We start from the raw sequence: 20378 nt of genomic DNA on the forward strand, positions 1-20378 counted from the left end.
AGGGTTCGGGGCTCCAGGAAGTCTGAGCTCACGTTTCTGATAGGATTTTATTTTTTAAATGTCGTTGATCAGCGTTCACAGTTTACAGTCCGATTTCTTAATGCACATCCAGATGTGTACAAGCTGAAACATTCTGCCTTTCGGCCTCGGGACGGGGTGCGATGGAGGCAGATGGGGTCTGTGGCTCATGTTTCACTTTAAGCTGCTTCACTGATGAGAATTCTCTTCTTGGATTTTTCTTGTAGGGAAGAAAAACCTTCCCCAGTGAACAAGTGCGCTCCACTTCTTCAATAAGTCTTTTTGTTTCTCGAGCAGATGTTGGGAGGCGTCTCATTCTCGAGGCGGTGCGGTGAAGGTTTGCAGGACCGTCATTGACCGTTATCAGCACCAGAAACTAGTTTCCTGTCATGGGGGCTCCAAGGAAAAGGCGGGGCCTGTACAGTATGCAGCGTCTGTTCCTCTGAAGAAGGCAGGACTTTCCTAGAGAAGCACATAATGAGCTGAGGGAATGAGGTGTGCTGATAAACGATGAAGTCAAAGCTGTAAGCACACAGCATGTTTGTTCTGGTTCATCTGAACGTATGAACACGTGTTCTATCAGCACCCTCTGAAGAACCCACAGGTGTGCGTCCTCTGAAACAACACTGAGAAGCAACCAAGTATGTAGGCCATGCAAAAGTTCAAGGAAGAAAACAGGAAGCAGGTTTCCTGCAGAACAACATGTAAACTCCACAGACCAACCTGGCTTCTTTAGTTATGAGTTACACTCACATGAGCAATCACTTCTCCCCCCTCTGCAGGCTGGTGGGAGGAGTGGAGACAGCAGCAAGGCGTTTCCTGCAGAACAAGTTCCAGCTCCCTATATGGCTTTAGGACTCGTGTGCTGCATGTGTGGAGGGCACGGACGCAGAGCGGCACATCTGTAAGTGACTCGCAGTCTCCTGTGCATGGGTAGGATGGCTGCAGCAATTTATCTGGGGAAAAAGAGCAGATAGTGAAGGGCTTTGATTCAGAGGCTGATGTTCATGCAGCTTCTTTGTGCAGTTTTCATTGGTTCAGAAACTCGTCAGTTTTAACCTGTGAATTCATTTATTTCAGTTTGAACATGAATGTAGTGTCAGACAGTAGAAAGGAGACTCTTAGCTATGAATGTTTCCTTTAAAGGAGGACAAGTGTGGGAAAATTATTCATTCCTATCAATGATTATTATGCATGCAAAGACTAACAGTAGCTGATGGATTTAAAGTACTTTATTTGCATTTCATCTCTGAGGTAAATGAGTCTATGGAGGCTTTTTAATACACAGAATATGCAGTTTTTTTCCTTCAGATGTTTTACTTTGTGGTTCATCACTGGGATGCGATGAGGTGCAGTTTTTTATTGCTGGTTGGGTTTTATGGTTTTATTACCTGCTGTTTGTAGACTTTGTCAGCCTCAGCCTGTGATGCTGCAGTGTGGCTTCATCTGAAGCAGCATACTGCTGACTCTGAAATGTCTCAAATGTTCTAACATCCAAACTCTAAAGAGCTTTTTCATTTCAAGTAGAAACTGTTTGGCACTCCTGTTTGAAATTAACAAGGACATCGGTTTAGTTTTTCATCATAATCAAAGTCAGAGTCAACTTTTCAAATTTCAGGTTATAAAATCATCGCTCAGTCCATCAGCTGTTAGCTTTTACTGCATGAGAAAAGTTTGCTGGAGGCTCGGGTGGAGTCCGAGCCAGAATTCATGGAAGATCAATACTTTCTGATTAGGGCTGGGTGTCCTCACTGATTTCTGTAATCGAGTTGATTCAGACTCAGTGTGAAAAACTCTGATCGTTTATCAGCACATATCCATATTTCATATCTATAAACCAAAGCTGACACTGTGAGACTTGATCAGAGGTGTGAGCATCACAGCAGACATCTTTGTGTCAAAGTCACTGAGGATAAAACATGAAGCAGCTTTTCCTGTTCTGGCTTTTTATAGCAGAGAACCTTCAAAATATTCTGCAGTCGATCAAAAACTGAAGCAAACCACGAATCAACACGTGAACCTGATGCTGCTGAAGTGAAGCAGAGCCACAGAGGTTTGATTACAGACACAGCTGAGCAATCATTGAAGTCTAAATGTCGTCAGTTTGAACAGCAGAGATGAGGCTTTGCTGTCAGAGGCCGACAGACCGAGCACAGCAGCAGAGCAGCAGAGAATAATGCAGAAGACAGAGATTTGATGGTAAACTGGTCTCTGAGTGCACTGAGGGAGAGAGCTGTGCAGGAAGTAAAACAGCCAAAGTCAGAGAGAGTTCATGACCAAGTTTCTCAAACGTGAAGCGTAGTTTGAGCTTCTTTGGCTGCTGGTTCAGTCAGTTTTGGTCAGAGAGACGAAAGCTGCAGAATCTGTGAGTGTCTGTGGACGATCCACGCTCCGTGTTTCTGCTCTCATCTCCTGTTTGAGCTGATTCTGGAGTTTCTGATAAAATACATTTATATTTAAAAATCGATTCAGGATTTAATGAATCGAGATCGCTTTATTCAAACCAAAATCGATTTGAATCAGGAAATTCAATTTTGTTTTTAAACACACCCTTATTTCTGATCGATTCCTCTGTTTCAAACATCCTAAACTTATCACTGGGATGAAGACGCTAAAAATATATTTCTGAGAAAACAACATTTGCACAAGTTTTATGAAATTTTTATTATTTTTATTTAAAAGGACACAAAACAATCAGTTAAAATATTGAAATAAGATGTGACCGTCTGTTACAGACAAACACAAAATATAAAATGAAAACATTTCTTATCATTTTGTGAGGTATTATTTTAGTTACCTTCATTTGGGTCCCCTGACATGAGCTCACTGAATATTGCCAAGAGCACCACGATCGCACTGTAGTTTGTTTGTTTTTTAATTCATTGATCAAAGTTTGTGGGTCCTCCTGTCAACCAGGAGTCATGAAATCCATCCCAGCATTAATCTGAGGAATTCTGGGGTAGGAGACAAACATGCATCCACTACACAAGTCACTGCCTTTCAGTAACATCGAGCTTAATGTGCCTAATGAAAATTTAGCACTGAAAAACACCAAAAGCAGACAAAGTTCAGATAATGAAATAATAATCAAACCAATGTGTTGGAGGGGAAGTCAAACTGTTTTTAAGGATGAGGCTGAGGATGGCCGTGCGAGTCTCGATGCGTGCCGAGGCTCTGCCGGACCTCGGGGGGATGCAGACGTTCACACTGTGGGATCTCAAAGCTCTGCTAACTGCTGAGCCGAGGCTGTGAATGTAAAAGCTTGGAGTTGAAACTGTGTGCTGTGTGGTTAATAATGTGTTCTTATCTGTAGACTAATATTTAAAACAGAACAAATGACGCTGATAAAAGCTGACATCTGTAAAACAAAGATTAGCTTCTCTGCAGGTTTGTGTCGTGTTTTTGTCACTGTTGAACTTCCGTACCGTGAGCCCCCATCCTCTCCATCTGCAGCTCATCTGGTTTCCATTTCAGTCTTTGGACGGTGCTTAAAAAGCTCTACAGTTTCATCATATGGGAGCCTAAAATGTGTGTGCAGTGACGTCAGTGAGTTCCCGTTCCCTCAGCTGCAGCAGAACATTCCAGAATCAGCGCTGCTCTCCAGGATTTCCTCGATGCTCTCAGCCTCTTCTGCAAGAGCAGCAGACGCTGTTTCCTGTCAGTGAGCCTGCAGAGTTTCATTTATGCAGAGAATGCAAGTTTGCGTTAATAGGGGCGTGGCCTCTGAGTGACGTTTTATTTGGATGTGACTGTAAGTGTCACTAATTATTCCTATGATGCTACGGGCAGAGTTACAGTCTGTTTAAAGACGTGCAGCGTCCACCTGTGGAGCTGTGGGAGAGTTTAAGAAAGCTTTTATTCTGAAAACTGAGGGTGAGGGTTTCCACTTTTTTCCACTCATCAGTTTATTAACCTGAAATCAGTTTATGACACTGATCTGACACACCACACCCACAACAATGGACACGCCCACACTGTCAACTGCAGTCATCTATGCTGAGTTTAACTGTGACCTGCTCATTTTATGGTTTAGATCCCCTCCTGTGAGCCATAAAAGAGTGTGTGCGTGTGCATGTGTGTGTGTGTGTGTGTGTGTGTGTGTGTGTGTGTGTGTGTGTGTGTGTGTGTGTGTGTGTTTGTGTAGACTGTTGGGCCTTTTTTGGTCAGAGTTTACATTTCTAAATGTAAAGTCATTAGCAGGGAGAGTTTGTGGAGGCAGGGACCAATCAGATCATGAGATTAGAATCAGACCCCTCCTCCTGTGTGTGTGTGTGTGTGTGTGTGTGTGTGTGTGTGTGTGTGTGTGTGTGTGTGTGTGTGTGTGTGTGTGTGTGTGTGTGTGTCTGCTTTACGTCTCGTCTCGGTGGGCTGTGATAAGCAGCACTAATTCAGTGACGTAGCCTCTGCAGAACGATTCAAATCTGCATATTTTATGTGTAGAATCCAACCAGTTGGCAGCAACAGTCACAGACTGCAGTGAGCTGCAGACCGCTCCAATCTGAGCTGAACCGCTTGGGTTTAAGGACAGCTTGCCTCCTGTCAGACGACCTGTGTGGTCACTAACACTAGAAAGGGGAGGCAGAGGTCTGACGGTGACGGTGTCTGTCTCCTGAATCCAAACTGGAAGCTGGTTCCACAGAAGAGGGGCCTGAAAACTGAAGGCTCTGCCTCCCATTCTACTTTTAAATACTCTAGGAACAACAAGTAAGCCTGCAGTGTGAGAGCGAAGTGCTCTAATAGGGTGATATGGCACTACAAGGTCATTAAGATAAGATGGGCCTGATTATTTAAGACCTTGTATGTGAGGAGCAGGATTTTGAATTCAAAATAATTATATAATTTAACATGATATCGTTATATTTACATTGATGCATGTGTTTGATAGTAAAACGGGACCTGGACGGGGAGCGGGCCGGGCCCGGGTCTGAACTCCTGTTTTAGCTCCCGAGTGTTCTTGAAACCAAATGAGTTTATTAGCTGGCCATGATTCACGAATGCCTCACACTGCATCATACTCCATGTGACACGATGTGAGGCACATTCACTGTCCCACTAAAGAAACACAATCATACTTGTACGTATCCCACTTGGAGTGATTATGAAGTGGGAGTTTCCACCATAGTTGAGCCGTCACAGACCGTCTGTCCCACTTTCATGGTTTTATTCTGGGAAACATGAACACAGCAGCAGCCGCCAGGGTCTCATAATGTTTCAGTTTTAGCACATGAACAGAAACAGTGAGCGAGTTTCTTACTGGAGGACGTGACCCTTTGGAGTCTTTTTAACATCTGCTGATGTTCTGAACTGAGCTGAAACTTGTGCATCAGGCAAAGAGATTAAACTGCTCTGTTACGTTGGGAGGATGTGACTCTCGCTGGCTCAGTTTTTGCATCTGGCCTGTGTTACATTCACAGAGCATCAGCTGATGGCACAGACATACAGACACGCTGTGTTCTTTAATTTTCTGCTGTTTTAAATAATTAGAATCTAAAAAAAGCTCCAGGTACAAACTCAGTGACAGTTCGAAAGGCACTGATGACAGTTTGTCCTGTCAGCCAGTCTCTGATTGGATGAAACAAACAGACTGAGTTTGTGCCTCACTGTAAGAAAGGCGCATACATCGAGATGCCAAATTAGGAAAGAGCTCGTCGTCCCGGGGGTCGCCTGAGAGCAGATGAGCCGAGCAGGTGTGATGGAGGCTTTCGTGCACATGTTGAGTCTGTTTAGGGGCTGCAGAGACGTCCCTGCAGAAACGCCACTCCTCCGCTCATATCTGATTTATTTTTTCCTGTTTATCTGCTCTCGGGCAGGACGCTGGCCTCGCAGCAGGAAGTGCCTTTGGTTTTGTGTATTTTCTGTGTACACATGCGAGACTGATGGATCAGCAGCAACTTTGGAGGGTGAAGCAAAAACTGAAAAGTGGTTGTGCAGTGCTCCGGCTGATGGATTCATCCTCACATAAAGGGAAATATCGTCAGTGCGCCATAATCTGTACTTTGATTCTTAGACTCAGCAGCGTTGCATGATTAGCTGTCCAAAATGAGCCTTCTTTATTTTACACTGGGCTACAGCTGTTCTCACCTTTCTTCTGATTGGCTGCCCCTGAAAAACAGAGGGCTTGAGGTGGGTGTGGCTTCTGTGCCATCAAACAGATTAAAAGAAAGCAGAATGCAAGCTGAGCTTTGGGCTGACGGGGATTACTGTGCATGCACTGAGCTCAGTGTTGGAAACATTCATGTTTAATATGAACATCCACCACTGGCTAAAGAGACATATGACAAGAAATCATGAAAAGCACACTAGGTCCACTTTAACAGCATCGAATGTCTAGTGAGTTAAACAGAGGACTGTCAGAGCTCCACGTCTACTCGAATGCGTCTTTCCTTGTGAGAAAACAGAGTAATATTCTCTATGGTCATGTGTTTCTGTGACCACGTCATCAGGACGTAGTCTATTCTCCCAAGCTGATCTTCAGTAAATGCTTCTGCAGGAATCAGTTTGTTCATCCTGGCTCCGCCCCTTCACCGCAGCTAACATCTGCATCACATCAACGCAGCCTTCAGATTCGGTGACTTATAAATGACACTTCAGGTTGTACGCGATACTTCCAACCCCCTGTTCTGTTTTCATAACAGCTGATCACATCACACTCTTTAAACCACCAAGAATCCAACATGTCCTCCTGTGTGGCCCCTGTACTGGCGTGTCCAGAGATCAGCACATTCCCGTTTGAGAGGAGGCGGGGCTGGTGACGGCTCTCGCAAACACAGGACTTTCACTGAGGAGACTGGAAGTGATGTGGGACCATTGTTGTTGTTGTTCTTCAGTTTTTTCTCTTTGTTCATATTTTTATTTCCATTGGTTAAGTTTGGAGACCAGAGCTGTGGTTTTGGTTAACACGAACACTTTTCAGTATTCACCACAAAAACTGTAATGACACAGTCTGGCATCATGAACTGTCCTTAGCACAGCAGGAAAGTCATTTTGAGAGTTAGCACACTTCATGTAAAATATGAATCATTTCTTTTCTTTAGAACATGAAGAAACTTCACTCTGAGCCTCCTACAGTATCTCTTACAGTATTATAGAAACTGTTCACACTTAAAATGTGTCTCTGGTGGTCGCATCACTCAGACCACCTTGTTTTTTCAAAGTGAAAATGCTAATGTCTTATGATGTAGCTTAGCAATAAGCTGCTGGTAATTTCTGACTCATGGTGCAGGCATCATCTTTGCGGTCGGGTTGTTAGTGCAACAAACCTGAAAGAACTCCTGTTTGGATAAAACAGCATCCAAAGGTTTCAGCCGCCATGTTTTAAAGCCTCAGTTAGCATTTTAGCTGCATCATGTTAGATTTTTGTAGAAGTGAGAATTTTAATATGAGGGTGGAGTGCTCATCTATCGTCTAATGCTAGCTAGCTTAATTCTCAAGCTGGGAGCGTCACACAAAAACAGGTTCCTGCTAATTAGTGCTTAGATTTTTACTCTGCAAAACCGGAGCTCCGCCTTCTTGGATGGTCTGTTAGCACAGTGACCTCACAGCAGCCATGTTATGGCCCCGCCCCTCCCCGAGCCTGGTTCTGCCGGAGGTTTCTTCCTGTTAAAAGGGAGTTTTTCCTTCCCATTGTCACCCCACCTCCTCTCAAGTGCTTGCTCATAGGGGGTCATATGATTGTTGGGTCAACCTCACAATATAAAGCAACTGTTGTTGTGATTTGAAACAGGATCCAGAGGTCCAGCTCAGGGATTTAGCTGAGGTCCAGCTGCTACGTCTTCTCTGCTAATGTTTCATTAGCGCCCCTGCTGCAAACCACAGGAACACCCGTGAAGTCCTTTTGGTAAACTGCTCTGCCCTAACCCTAAGTGTAACGGACTTCAGCTGCTGTACAGTTTTCTGTGACTGTGCTGTTACTAGAACAACAGACATCGAATGTGACTGTCTGTACTTTAAAATGACCAAGGAAAGGGTACTGGCACTTCAGATAAACCTCAGAGTCGAGCACATCAAGACGAGGAAACCAAACGCTGTTTTGTTTTTGATTTGTTTGCCTTACGATCTGAACATTTGCAGCTGCCCACACATGTGAATTAGCACTGGTTCCCTTTGACAGAACATGAGGGAATACCTGCACTTCAAACATGACAGCTTTAATCCCAGTGCAGATCAGCACCAGTGACAGCAGATGCAACATCAGTCTGATACAGCATAAAAGGTGGTTTGCAGCTGTACGCAGGGGAAAGCAGCTTTGATGTAACATCCAGCAAAACTCTTTCAAACTGAATCCAATGAAGGTCATCAGCTAATGACATCTGGCAACGAGAACAGCTGATCTCACAGCTTTGTCTGAAGTTACATGTTAGATGGCCCTTTGACCAAAGCAGAAACCAAATCTGAAGTCAAGCTGTTAACTGCATGATGGAAATGTGTTGTAGACACAGCTCTGCGTGCAGCTGCAGCGCCTCATTGAACAGATGTCTAAAAAAAAGGTTAATTAGATAAACCCAGAGTTCCTCCTGTGAGTGAGCGTTTGGCATATTGAGGCAGCGTTACGGGTGAAGCTGCTGGTTGCTGATGCTGACTCTTCTTTGTTTGTTTTTGTGATCCAGGATCATCAGAGTCTCCTGACCACCCATCATCCAGCTGAAGTGTCCTCGAGCCAAGCGCCGACTCTCTGCCAGGTAGTCTCGTCACTTCTATCGTTGGCCATCAGTGTTCATAAACATGTGACAACTGTTTGGTTTCTCCTTGCACCTCCCAGCTGATTCACTGTACACATACACTGAGCACCTGAAATAAGCTGTGAAACCTTCAGTGTTTAATTAACATTTCATCACAGATGCTTGAATCTTTGTTCTTCTTCTTTGGTGCTTTAATCTCGCCTCAGAGGGATTCAGCTCCTCCACTCTGGCTGCTGCGGTGACTTTTGTTGGTTTGGGAGCTCATCGTGGAGTTTTATTGGTGGCTGAAGCTGATGTTGGGTCGTCTCTGATCCTCTCTGTGGTTTTCATCTGTTGTTGCTTAGTTTAAGTTGTGACAGGAAGTAATTACATAATTAGCTTTAGCTCCGGCTTTCTCCAGGATGTTACTGCAACAAATCCATAATGAGGAGTTTCCTGCAGATAACTATCGGTTTTAGTTCTGAGCCCTTCAAGCTTGCTGTTTGATATTCTCTCACACGGGGAACATTTGTCCTTAAATTCTCCCTCTGATGTTTGCTTAGCATTGCTAGCATTTTTATTTTCATGGGAGCTTTGACCAAGAATGCAAACAATCAAGTTAAAAGGGGTTTTCTCACATTAAAAAGTGCTGAAAAAGCTGCTGCTCCAGTGTTCAAAGGGAAAACATAAAAAAGCATCTGAAAATACAGCATGTTGGAATTTTTATATGCAGTCAGTTTCCAGCAACAGGAAACACAGAATGCTCCTAATGAAGAGCTCTGTCTCTGTAGCTCCTCAAACACATGTCAGAAAGTGTTCATGTGGTCCTAGATTGCGTTCAAGTAAAACACAAAAATCAAATGATACTTCAGCACTTTCATGTTTTTACTGCCTGGGACAAACACATGCATTTTAAATACTAACCATTCGCCCTGAAATCCGCTGCTATGGCACTGCATAAATATCCACACCAGCCTCCTGATTCAGATCTTTGTCTTAGTGTTTACGTCTGAACTTAAAACCCAGAAAGCAAAGTTGAAAACTCAGGGAACTCAGAGTGATTGCCACAGCGACTCTACAGACATGAACAGGTAGAAACGGAGGCTGCAGCCTGACTGCTTGTCGCTCAGGCTCTGGCTGCGGGGCTCGGGTCTGCATGCGCTCAGCTCTAACATCAGTCTGGGTTCTTGGCTAGCTTAGCGTTAGCATGCTGTCTGTGCAGACACTTGCAAAGACCAAAGCTGTGTTAGCAGCCTCTGTCCAATTTTGCTGTCACACTCTTGTCCTGTTGTGCAATAAAAATAAAAGTAACGTCCACATCTCCGCTCCTCAAAGCTGTATTGCTGTAGTTGATTGCACAGGAAGAAAAAGGTCACGGTGCGACCCAGTACCATGACATTTTAGTTTTATTTTGTTGATTATTGTATTTTTTCTCCATGTTTCCTGTTTTATTTTGAAGGAGTCTTGTGTTCTTTGTTCATTGTATTTAGTTTCACTTCCCCTGTCCTGTCATTAGGTTCGTGTCAGTTGAACCACCTTCAGCACAGAGACCGAATCGGCCCAGACTCCTGCTGCTGTCTCTGGCTGCACCGACCTGATGTTTGAGCCAGTTTATGTCCTCGGTGCATTAACAATACTCCGTAATTTATGTTGTTTGTTTTCTGTGGCGACTACCTTTATCAGATTTTAGCCCCAGAGGTACTCGCTGAGAATTCTGGGAAACCACAAATATTTTTAAGTAACAGAGCTTTGGTTGGTTTCCTAACTCTGAACAAAAACATGCTGATGGATTTTAGTTTTATGTAGTTCGCATCTTTGAACCCTCACTGCCCTCTTTTCAGGCTCCATTAACATTCGTTCAGCTTTAGAGGCACTTTCAGTAAATTAAGCTAATGCGGGACACCTCGTCAGAGCTGCCAGACATGAAGTTTGGAGGGCTGCTGACGGGGATTTTTTTAATGATTATAACTCTGTTGGTAACACCAGTCTGCTGGTTAGCTAACGTGTGTTTACAATGCTTCCTTTGTGTTTGTATCACTGTTACAGCTGTGCATATTTTTATTCTCACATCTCCAAAATCCCAAATAAAACATGCATAAAAGGAAGCCCAGAGTTTGGGCTCTGAATATTCAGTTTTAAATCTGACCACACCTCGTCGCAGATGTCAGCTGGTCAGGGTAGAGTAGGTTGTCAAGTCTCTGGACCACCTGCAAGGTGATGAGCCCACTAGGAATATCCAGGCCTGGCCAGCTTTCAGAACAGAAGAAAAGGCTCGGATGAGGTGAAACATCTTCATGAGCTTCATGAGAAGTCAGGTTGCCTTCAGTTCAGAGTTTAAGATTCAGACACGAAGCACTGAGAGGCTGCAGGAAGAGCCAGAGAAAGGTAATTTGTGAGTCAAAGCCACTTTAGTAACTCCCAGAACAAAAGCAGAGAGCTGAAATGAGCTGACGAGGCGAATGAATAACAAATGCATGGCACGTTTTTCTCCTCGGCTCTTTTTGAAGTGGTGAAATTTTCCCTTATAATTAAAATCCGATTTAGCAAATTGGTGCATCTGATACTGAGTTTGTACTTTAGAAATATCCTGAAGTTAACTGGTTGGATCCAGTTTGACGGACTGGTAAGAGTAATCGGCACAGATCTCAGATCTGCATTTCCAGTGAAAAGCAACAGAAGGGCTGGATTCGCTGAGATGTAATCTCAGGAAGCATTTTAAACTAAGGAGGATCTCATTGGTCAGAATAACCAGCCCCTGGAGTCTGTAGCCATGGAAACATTGGCTTTCCCTGAGCGAACAAACACGCTGACAGGTTTCCGTGCTGAGCAAAGAACCTGAACCAGGACTGAAACCAGATATGACAGATCTGTGTGACCCGAGAATCTAAACCTCTAATAACTTGTGTAAACGTCAGAGGTAGATAAAAGATGAGCGGGCAGGGATTTGCATTTCAGATTGTTAAAAAGAAAAATATGTTTTTTCACACTGAAATTTGTTCCTTGGAACAGAAAAAAGACTCTTTGCTGTTTGCTTTCCAACCAAACGTTGACTTTTTTAAATGTCTCCGAGTGTCGCCTGTCTGACCAGTTTAGTCTGACCAGTTTAGCCTTCTCTATCAAAGTTAGAACAAACACAAAATGATGAACGGTGGACTTGAAGGCGCACACTCGCATCCTTTTGAAGACGTTTCTTGGTCAGACTTGCCTGAAGTAATTTTTCTCACCACACGAGTTCAGAGAAAAACTGCAACGATTTCTTGGAAATCCATATTTTTCTAGATTCTGCCTGTAAGTGTGCTAACGAGCTGCCGAGTGGCTCAAACATCTGGATCGTTTCACAGTTCTCCAAAGTCCTGAACAAATCCCTCAAATCCATCTTTTAGCTGCCTCTGTTGTCTCATTGTTCTCTTTAAAGAGTGGATTTAAAAACTGAGATGAGACGATGCATTTTTCCATCATCGGTGCTTTTCCTTGAACCTCACAGAGTAGATGCATAAAGATTCGTCTGCTGGTACTGAAGGTTTAAACTCCCATCAGCTGCTGAAAGCAGAGCTGAGGCTGCTTTCTGTCAGAGTTGCTCCAAACTTTGGTTTCTATACATCAGAATAACAAATTCCTGGGTTTAGATTATCCAGAGCACAAACATCTGCCTTTCAAACACTTCTTTAATCAGGGAGGGAAGTGCATCCCCCCACGGGCCCCTGGGACGCCTGGATGTCCTGTGTGTTTGACAGAGACTTTACATCATGCAGCAGAGCTTCAAGCTGTGCATTCTTCACTCTAAACATTAAAACTGCAGTGACTCAGACTGTCTGCATGTTTTTATTTTTGAAAGTTTACATCTTCTTCACGTAAACTTTCACGTCCTCTTCTCAGCCCACCCACCTGCTGGTTGGTGCAAATGTTCCCTGATGGAGACATTCTTAAAAAAACACATCAGATCATTGATCATTTCTCCTTCCACCTCCTCCATGTTGGCCTGCAGTTGGTGCTGCTCTGAAAGCACTGTAACTAAGTTTAAGAATATAATCCACCCACTGTTATCATCTTCAATGCCCTGTACCAACATAGAGCAGGGCAGCTATCTGAACGCTACTCCAACAGAGGTCGATCATCTTGTTAATAATTTTACCTCCTCACTACGTACGACTCTGGATACTGTAGCTCATGTGAAAACTAAGGCCTCAAATCCGAAGTCCCTGACTCCGTGGTATAATTGTCAAACACGTAGCCTAAAGCAGATAACTCGTAAGCTGGAGAGGAAATGGCGTGTCACAAATTTAGAGGATCATCATTTAGCCTGGAGAAATAGTTTGCTGCTTTATAAGAAAGCCCTCCGCAAAGCCAGAACATCTTACTATTCATCACTGATTGAAGAAAATAAGAACAACCCCAGGTTTCTCTTCAGCACTGTAGCCAGGCTGACAAACAGTCAGAGCTCTGTTGAGCCAACCATCCCTTTAACGTTAACTAGTAATGACTTCATGAACTTCTTCACAAATAAAATTTTATCATTAGAGAAAAAATGACCAATAATCATCCCACAGATGTAATATTATCTACAGCTACTTTTAGTACCATTGATGTTAAGTTAGACTCTTTTTCTCCAATTGATCTTTCTGAGTTAACTTCAATAATTACTTCCTCCAAACCATCAACGTGTCTTTTAGACCCCATTCCTACAAAACTGCTCAAACAAGTCCTGCCATTAATTAATGCTTCAATCACCTATCTCTAATAATCAGCTATGTACCACAGGCCTTCAAGCTGGCAAACATGTCACCTGAACACAGACTCTCAGATCTGATGAAGCTTAAGGCTGAAGTGAGCCACGGCCGTCTCTGTTCAGACATGTGCTCTCAAGATGTGAATCTGTGGAGGTCGCTAATCTCATCCAGGGTCAGTCCTAATTGCGGTGCTGCTCGGGGGCACAGTCTTTGCCTCTTCGTGCATCCTGGCAGCTGAAAACAAACACAGTGATCATTAAATTGTGTTTGTGAATTTTTAACAATGTGGTTGTTGTTGATGATGATGGTCGCTGTTAGACCCTCGCTTAACGATTTTAGTAGTGCTGGGAAACTCAGCCAAGTATTCCAAGCAGCCAGACTGCTTCCAGCTGGACAGGTAATCCCTGTAAGGCGGCCGTCTGAGACCCGAAACAGTCCCGAGTCCACCTCGGCTCCTGGCGAGCGCGATGACTGTCTGTAGCTGGAGCCGGCATGCGTGAGCGGAGCCAGGAGGCGATTTAGGTTCAGTGTTGGTGGCAGGCTTCATGTTAGGCATGTGACAGGAGACATTAACTGACGGACATTTGAGCCTCATTATTTTTTATTTGCTTTTGTCTTCAGCTCTTTCTGCTCAGTGCAAACCGCCGCCCCATGTAATGTTACGCTCCATTTAGACGCTGGACCGCTCCCTGCGTGCAGAGGCATCGCAGGAGCAACAAAAACAGCAGAGCACAAACGGTCTGCAGCATCGATTCAGGCCAAAGCACCGAGTCTGCAGAGACAGAGAAACCCCAGTGACTGTGGTGCAGAGAAAGACTCCCAGCAGTGACACTCACATCTGTGCAGCAACCTTCAGGATTGAAGCTCATATATAAATGAATGAAAGATGGCCGAACTTCAGTGGTCACTTCATGTGGATAACCACCAATAATTCAGAGTCACGTTTTCCCTCCTGTCACATTTCTACGACACACCCACAAACTCTCTCAGCATGAATGAACTGGTCTGTGACGACCTTTAACAGGTTTGTGAAATGAGACATCTAAAACCTGACAGGGACGGACGCTCTGTCTTTCTGCTCTGAGGCCTCGCCCTGCTCGCCGTTCATCGTCCATTATCGCTTCCTTTTCTCTTCACCCCAGCAGAGACGGTAAATAAGTCGCTGTGTGGTCGCAGCAGAGGTGTGCGACTGTTTCAGCTGTGTGGTTTTTATTCTCTGTCTGGGTGGAAGTGCAGGTTTAGCATCGGCCGTGTGCTTTAGCCTGTGTGTGTTCACAGCTCTGGTGGGAGCAGCTCCAGGTCCTCCTGACCGTTTCAGTGAAGCTCGCTCATGTTCTGCATCATGAAAACGCTCCTGTCTGAGCTCCAGACCAAGCATGACGTTCAGTCTCACTTTACCTGCATGCATGCAGCTGTCGGGCCCTCTCCTTTTTCCTTTTTATTTCATCGCTAAAAGACGGCTGATGAGCGTCTGATGTCTGTGACATCAGGAAACTCCACAGGAGTCACAAAGTCTTTGACCTCTAACGATTTGAAGACATTAACGCTGTGTGAGATGCACATTTATGATGTGATTAATATAGAGCTGTTTTTGTCAGAGGCCTCCTCCTCAGGACATGCAGGGACACGCTGACATTGCAGACTCTGCTTTTGGAGGTTGGCATAAATCACAAGTTCAGCCACTGCTCAGATCGTTTTGCTCAGTCCAGGATTTCACTCGCTGTTTGAGGCTCTGAAAAGTACCAGGCTGAGCTTTTGCCCCATCACAGCAGTAACCCCGCTCATCCACAGGGATGTGAGTCTGATGCTTGGAGGTGTTTCCATTGGACGTCCAGGGGATGAGAACGGGCTCAGCAGCAACACCTGGAGAAACGAGCAGCCCACGTTGAGTCAGACGGAGGCTGGAAAGAAGAGGTCGGGGTGGGCGTGGGTTCCAGAGCGTCCTGCAGATGCACAGCGACAGTGAGCAGGTTAAAGCAGGTAAACAATTCACTCGTATGTGAGGCGGACCATCGAAGAGGGGGGACTTGGCTGCTGGATTCAGGGTTTGAACTGAGCTGTCAGCTCATGTGGGCTGGCACGAGACCACCTGAGTTCCTCTGTGGTCAGACGGCATTTCTTAGTTTCAGCCTCTCCAGACAGCGGCGGCGAGAGGGTGGGCTCGCTCAACACGAGAGCTGGAGTGAGAAGTCCAGTCTCAGCTCCTCTTTGACCTCCACAGCTGAGGCTTTGAATGTGGGATTGTTGTTCGGACACAGATTCATGTTAGAAACGTTCCAGCTTCATGCAGCTGTCCACGATGCAGTACAGAAATACGTCCGTTCTCCTAAACGCTGCTCGGAAGGCACAAACTGTCCTCCAGCGCGCCTGCAGAGAACGTCGGCTCTATAATGTCCTCATCAGTGAGGAGAACCTCCTGCATGTGTGACACCAGTTTGAACTGGAAACCATGAGGCCCTTCATTCTTTAACATCAAACATCTACGGTCCATAGAGCCAACAGGAAAGAGCTGCTCACGCTCCGAGTAAATACAGTTGGAGGTCCGTGTAAATAGAGCTGGACCTCGCTTCAATCAGCCTGTCACTGGAGCGCTGATGACCTCCACATGCTTCGCATTAGAATAACCCTCCCCCAAATCCTCCTCCACTCACAGGGCCTCGAGCATTTGGCCCTTGATTAAACACAGCCCTGAAATACGCTCGTGGGCGCACACATGTTCATACATGTAGACGGAGGGAGGGAGGCGTGAGCTGGATTACAGCCGTCCAATAAATGAAGCCCACACAGATCCAGAGCTGCTTATTGTCACTTTTACTGCCTGGAGGACGAAGCAGATTTATCTGCAGCACCTTGTAAAAGGATCAAGCCGAGTTTCCTTGAAATCTTTATTAGCTGGAATCAGCTGGTGAATTCACTGGAAGTGTGTGCCAGCAGGAGACGGGAGGGAGGAAGGCGAGGAAGGAAAGCATGATTCAGGACAGATCACTAACATATTAAACAGTTTATTCATCGGTAACTTAAAGATAAACTAAAAGCCAGTAAAACCTTCTGATCAGGCTGAGGTTTGTAGTAGCCACGCCCAAATCCTCACTCGAGTACCATCCAGGACGCACGTTAGTCAGATATGTTATTTTGACTTGACGACACGGCTCACCTGCACGTCGTGCACGATTGTGTCGCCGTGTGAGTGTGAACAATGCGTCAGCGCACCAAGACGATGGTCCTCTGTCAGTAAACAACATTCTTCGTTCTCACTGCTGTTTGTGAATCATGTGAGGATGTGCACGCCGTCCACGCCTCTGATAGAGATCCTAACAAACAGGTCCGTCCCTGCTGGGACAGGAAAAGACGGACGGCTGTGCAGCAGTAACAGCAAACACCTGAAGCTAACGAGGCTCATTAATCCCACTACTCTGATTAAAGTGCATCAGAGCAGCTCACAGCCACGTGTGTGTGGATGACCGTCCTCTCGTCTCCTCAGTGAACCCAGCCCGTTGTGCTTTGGAGAACCTCTCAGGCTCCTCCAGATGTGATGACCTTCTGGCGTGGACCTCGGTCTTCAGGTCAGCCCACAGTCAGGCCGGACAGTAACGCTCACTTTGCTCTTCTGGAGGTCGTTCGTTGCAGTATTACTGTGATCCCCACAGTGTAATCCTCCCACTGCTTCCCTGTGGGACATGAACCTTTCTCCGGGTCGTCCTCGGCATACTGCAGTCTGACTTGAAGGTGTCTCTTCTGCAGAAGTTTTTGGCGGTCCGTTCCTTTGCAGGGTTCTAGCGATCGTCTCCTTTGAGACTAAGATTCTCATCTCGGCTGACTCGTTCGCTCGCTTCTTCTCGGCTCTTCAGACTCATCGTTTTTTTCCCCAGAGTTTTCCAGATGTTTGCTTCCTACCTCTGCCAGGCCTCTTCTGCTCTCCGTGGCTCTCTTTGAGTTTCTTGATGATTCTTCTCGCTCCAGTGTTCGCCACTTTGAAATGCTGTGATAACTTCACACATCCACCTCCTGCTGTGTGAGCATCACCAGATCTTTGTCTCAAAGCCGGATCTGATTTCTTTTGTTTTTGTCCTGATGTTCTCTCAGCTCCAACCTGTTTTGTACTGTGTGTAAATTAGAAGATGACCCTCAGTTTGAACTTTGCTTTATTCAGCTTTAAACATGAAAGTGCATCACAGCAGTGCTTCGTGCTGTGAGTCACTTAATAAAACTGATCCTGGTGGTTTTATAATTCTGTGCAAACAGAAAAAAATCGTTTGTTGTCTTTCGAAATGCTTTGCAGAAAAAAAGCACAAATACAAACAACATGTTGACAGCTTCTTAAACTGTTGACATGTGGATTCTGTCATCTGTGCTTTATGGTCTGACATGTAAAATTTCTGAATGTGTTTGGTTAGCATGTGGCTAAATGCATGCTAACCGTGACCCAACCCTGCAACACCAGTCCGCTCCTCTTATCCTTCACTCCTGCTCTTCTAATGATGGTAACTGAACACGGACAGATTAAATACTGATGTTGTTTTGTTGTGAGATGATCTGAGCAGGAGTTCAGGGAGGACGGAGTTTGAAATGAGGAAGTAAACAGAGAGCAGAGACTTTATGGTGGCGGCGTGAGACAAGAAAGTAGAGAGTCAGTAAAAACCAGCAGGAAGCTCCTCTGCATCTGAAGCACCATCTTCCAGAGAACATTTAAAATATTCTCTCATTCATCCGGCCTGTGATGTGGCCAGACACTGTCTGCTGCCTACAGATCTCAGGAAATGGCACCGTGAGGCCGTAAGGAGAGCCAGATGATGCTCTGAAGTCTTCTGGCTGCGAACACCAGAAAGAGTCTGACTCATCTGGCTGCTGAGGTGCAGAGTGGAGCTGCATGTGGAGTTATCGTGTTTGGCCCAACGACTGCAGAAACCAGCTGAGGATGTCTGAGGGTTTAGCCTGTTTTACACACACTGTATATAAAAGATGGATGTAGCCACTGGTTGTTGTGGTGCTGACGGTGGATACGAGTAAGTGAAGGACACAGAAGCATTTCATTAACCTTAGAGCGTACCGCTCGTCCTTTCTGCTCTAACGGGATTCGTTTCCAGAATTATGCTCATGGTTTTTAATTACATCCGACCTGAAACCAGCGACTGAGACCTCATAGTTCACTGAGCTGTCAGATCAGGAACACTTCAATACAAGAACTCTTTACAACCAGAGGAGTCGCCCCCTGCTGGACATTAGAAAGAATACAGGTTTAACCCGCTAACAGGCTTCCCACCTGGATGCTACGGATGCTGCTCCATCTGGATTCATATGGGACAAAACGCTTTTGACTAAATTCCGATTTCCTGATTCCTGCTGGCTCCTCCCCTGCCGTGTCCCTGACTCCACGGCAACGCTGAAGTTATTCAAACTGAGCGTCATGTCTTATTTCCTGTCAGCGCGCTCACACACGTTGAGGTTTAATCGTTTCCCCGTGTCTGACACTGATTTACAGACGGCGCAGAGACGTGATTGGTGACCTCGTGGTTGTCGCTTGATGATTTGTAGCTTTTATTCCGGTGCTGCGGTTCTGGTTTCACAGCACTCCGAGGAGATGAGTTCATGGCTGCGAGCAGGAATGTGTCGTTTCAATAATTATACTGAAACTTTCAACATCACTGGGCTCCAACCAAAGCCGGGTGCGGCGGGCGTGACACGCTCAGTGAACCATTTCAGCTTGATTAAAAACTGACCAATCAGGAAGCTCCATCATCTCACATGTCTCAGCTCAGAAGCGGGGCTGGAAGTGATTTACTTTACTGGATGCAGGAATTTTTGGACGGCTTCTTTACTGTTACAAGATTGGGAAACATCAGATAATTCCTGTCATATGTTGACATGCAAATCCAAGATCCATATTTCCTGCTGAAGTAGTGCGGAGGGTGTGGAGGGAGGGCTCAGACTCGGCTGCAGATGCAGACTGTGGACTGTTCTCCTGATGCATGCTAGTTTTTATTTTCATGCCTTACAAACACCGTGTGCATTAATAAACAACATGTCATCCATGCATTCATTAACAATTTATTAGAAGAATCCTTCAAACCTTTATTTACAAAATGATTAAAGTTACACATAATTGTCCAATAATTTAACCTGGACGATTGTAAGTATCGTAACTGGGGCTGAAATATCACATAATTATTATCATGTTATCATCATAAATATTGTTCCTCCCCTCGTGTCTCTGCTGTGTCTCTATTATAAAACAAAATTCTGTTTTGGCACAAAAAGCTTCTGCACACAATCTGCTCATCCTCACGTTTCTGTTCCCGGGATGGAGCAGATGTTTGTCGGAGCGTTCGGTATCCATGCCAGGAAAATACTCTATGTGCTGATTTTATGACAAAACTAAATCAGCCCCCCCACTCCCCCACCGCGCTGTGATGGAGCTGCTTCCAGATGTGAAACAGACTTTGTGTTTCTGTCGCAGGTACAGAGAAACCGGATCCAGCATGGACGGGAGGCGGGCTGCTCTGGTCGGCCTCATCATGGCGGCGTGTTTCTACAGCAGCGGCGCTCAGACGACAGGTGGGTGTGATTATGCAGCTTATGGTTCCACTTCCTGCGTCCTGGTGAAAGTATGACATCAGTGAAAGCTGTTTATACCATCCATACACTGACACACACACACACACACACACACACACACACACACACACACACCAGCTGGACCTCATGCGTGTGGTAAGTTTTGAAGTTCACACACAGAGCACTAACCCTGCACAGGAATGTGTTTGCAGCTGAGCACGTGGACGCGCACAATTAACAAGCTCACAAACGCACAAACACAAAGCTTCGACTGGTGTCTGATTGCAAAAAACATTTTCCTTCTTAGGTCTCAGACTCCAGATTAAAACTTCCTCCACTGATCCTGTTGTTCCAGCATCGCTGCCACACAGAAACATTTAGTATCTGTTTAACCACAAATTACTTCTCCAACATTATGTAGAGC

At 45.3% G+C, this 20378-nt stretch overlaps 1 protein-coding gene across 1 annotated transcript in view; it reads left to right on the forward strand.

Moving 5' to 3' along the window:
* Nucleotides 1–891: 891 nt before the first annotated feature.
* The window catches only part of LOC134637597 (collagen alpha-6(VI) chain-like), a 53563-nt gene continuing 34076 nt past the window's right edge, over nt 892–20378 (forward strand). Inside the window, exons 1-3 of the mRNA XM_063488053.1 lie at nt 892–922; nt 8625–8696; nt 19857–19954. Coding sequence (XP_063344123.1) covers nt 19879–19954 — 76 coding nt within the window. The 5' untranslated portion in view covers nt 892–922; nt 8625–8696; nt 19857–19878. The remainder of the gene's footprint in view (nt 923–8624; nt 8697–19856; nt 19955–20378) is intronic.

This window comes from Pelmatolapia mariae, linkage group LG10_11 (genome assembly GCF_036321145.2).
Source record: "Pelmatolapia mariae isolate MD_Pm_ZW linkage group LG10_11, Pm_UMD_F_2, whole genome shotgun sequence".
Lineage (NCBI taxonomy): Eukaryota > Metazoa > Chordata > Actinopteri > Cichliformes > Cichlidae > Pelmatolapia > Pelmatolapia mariae.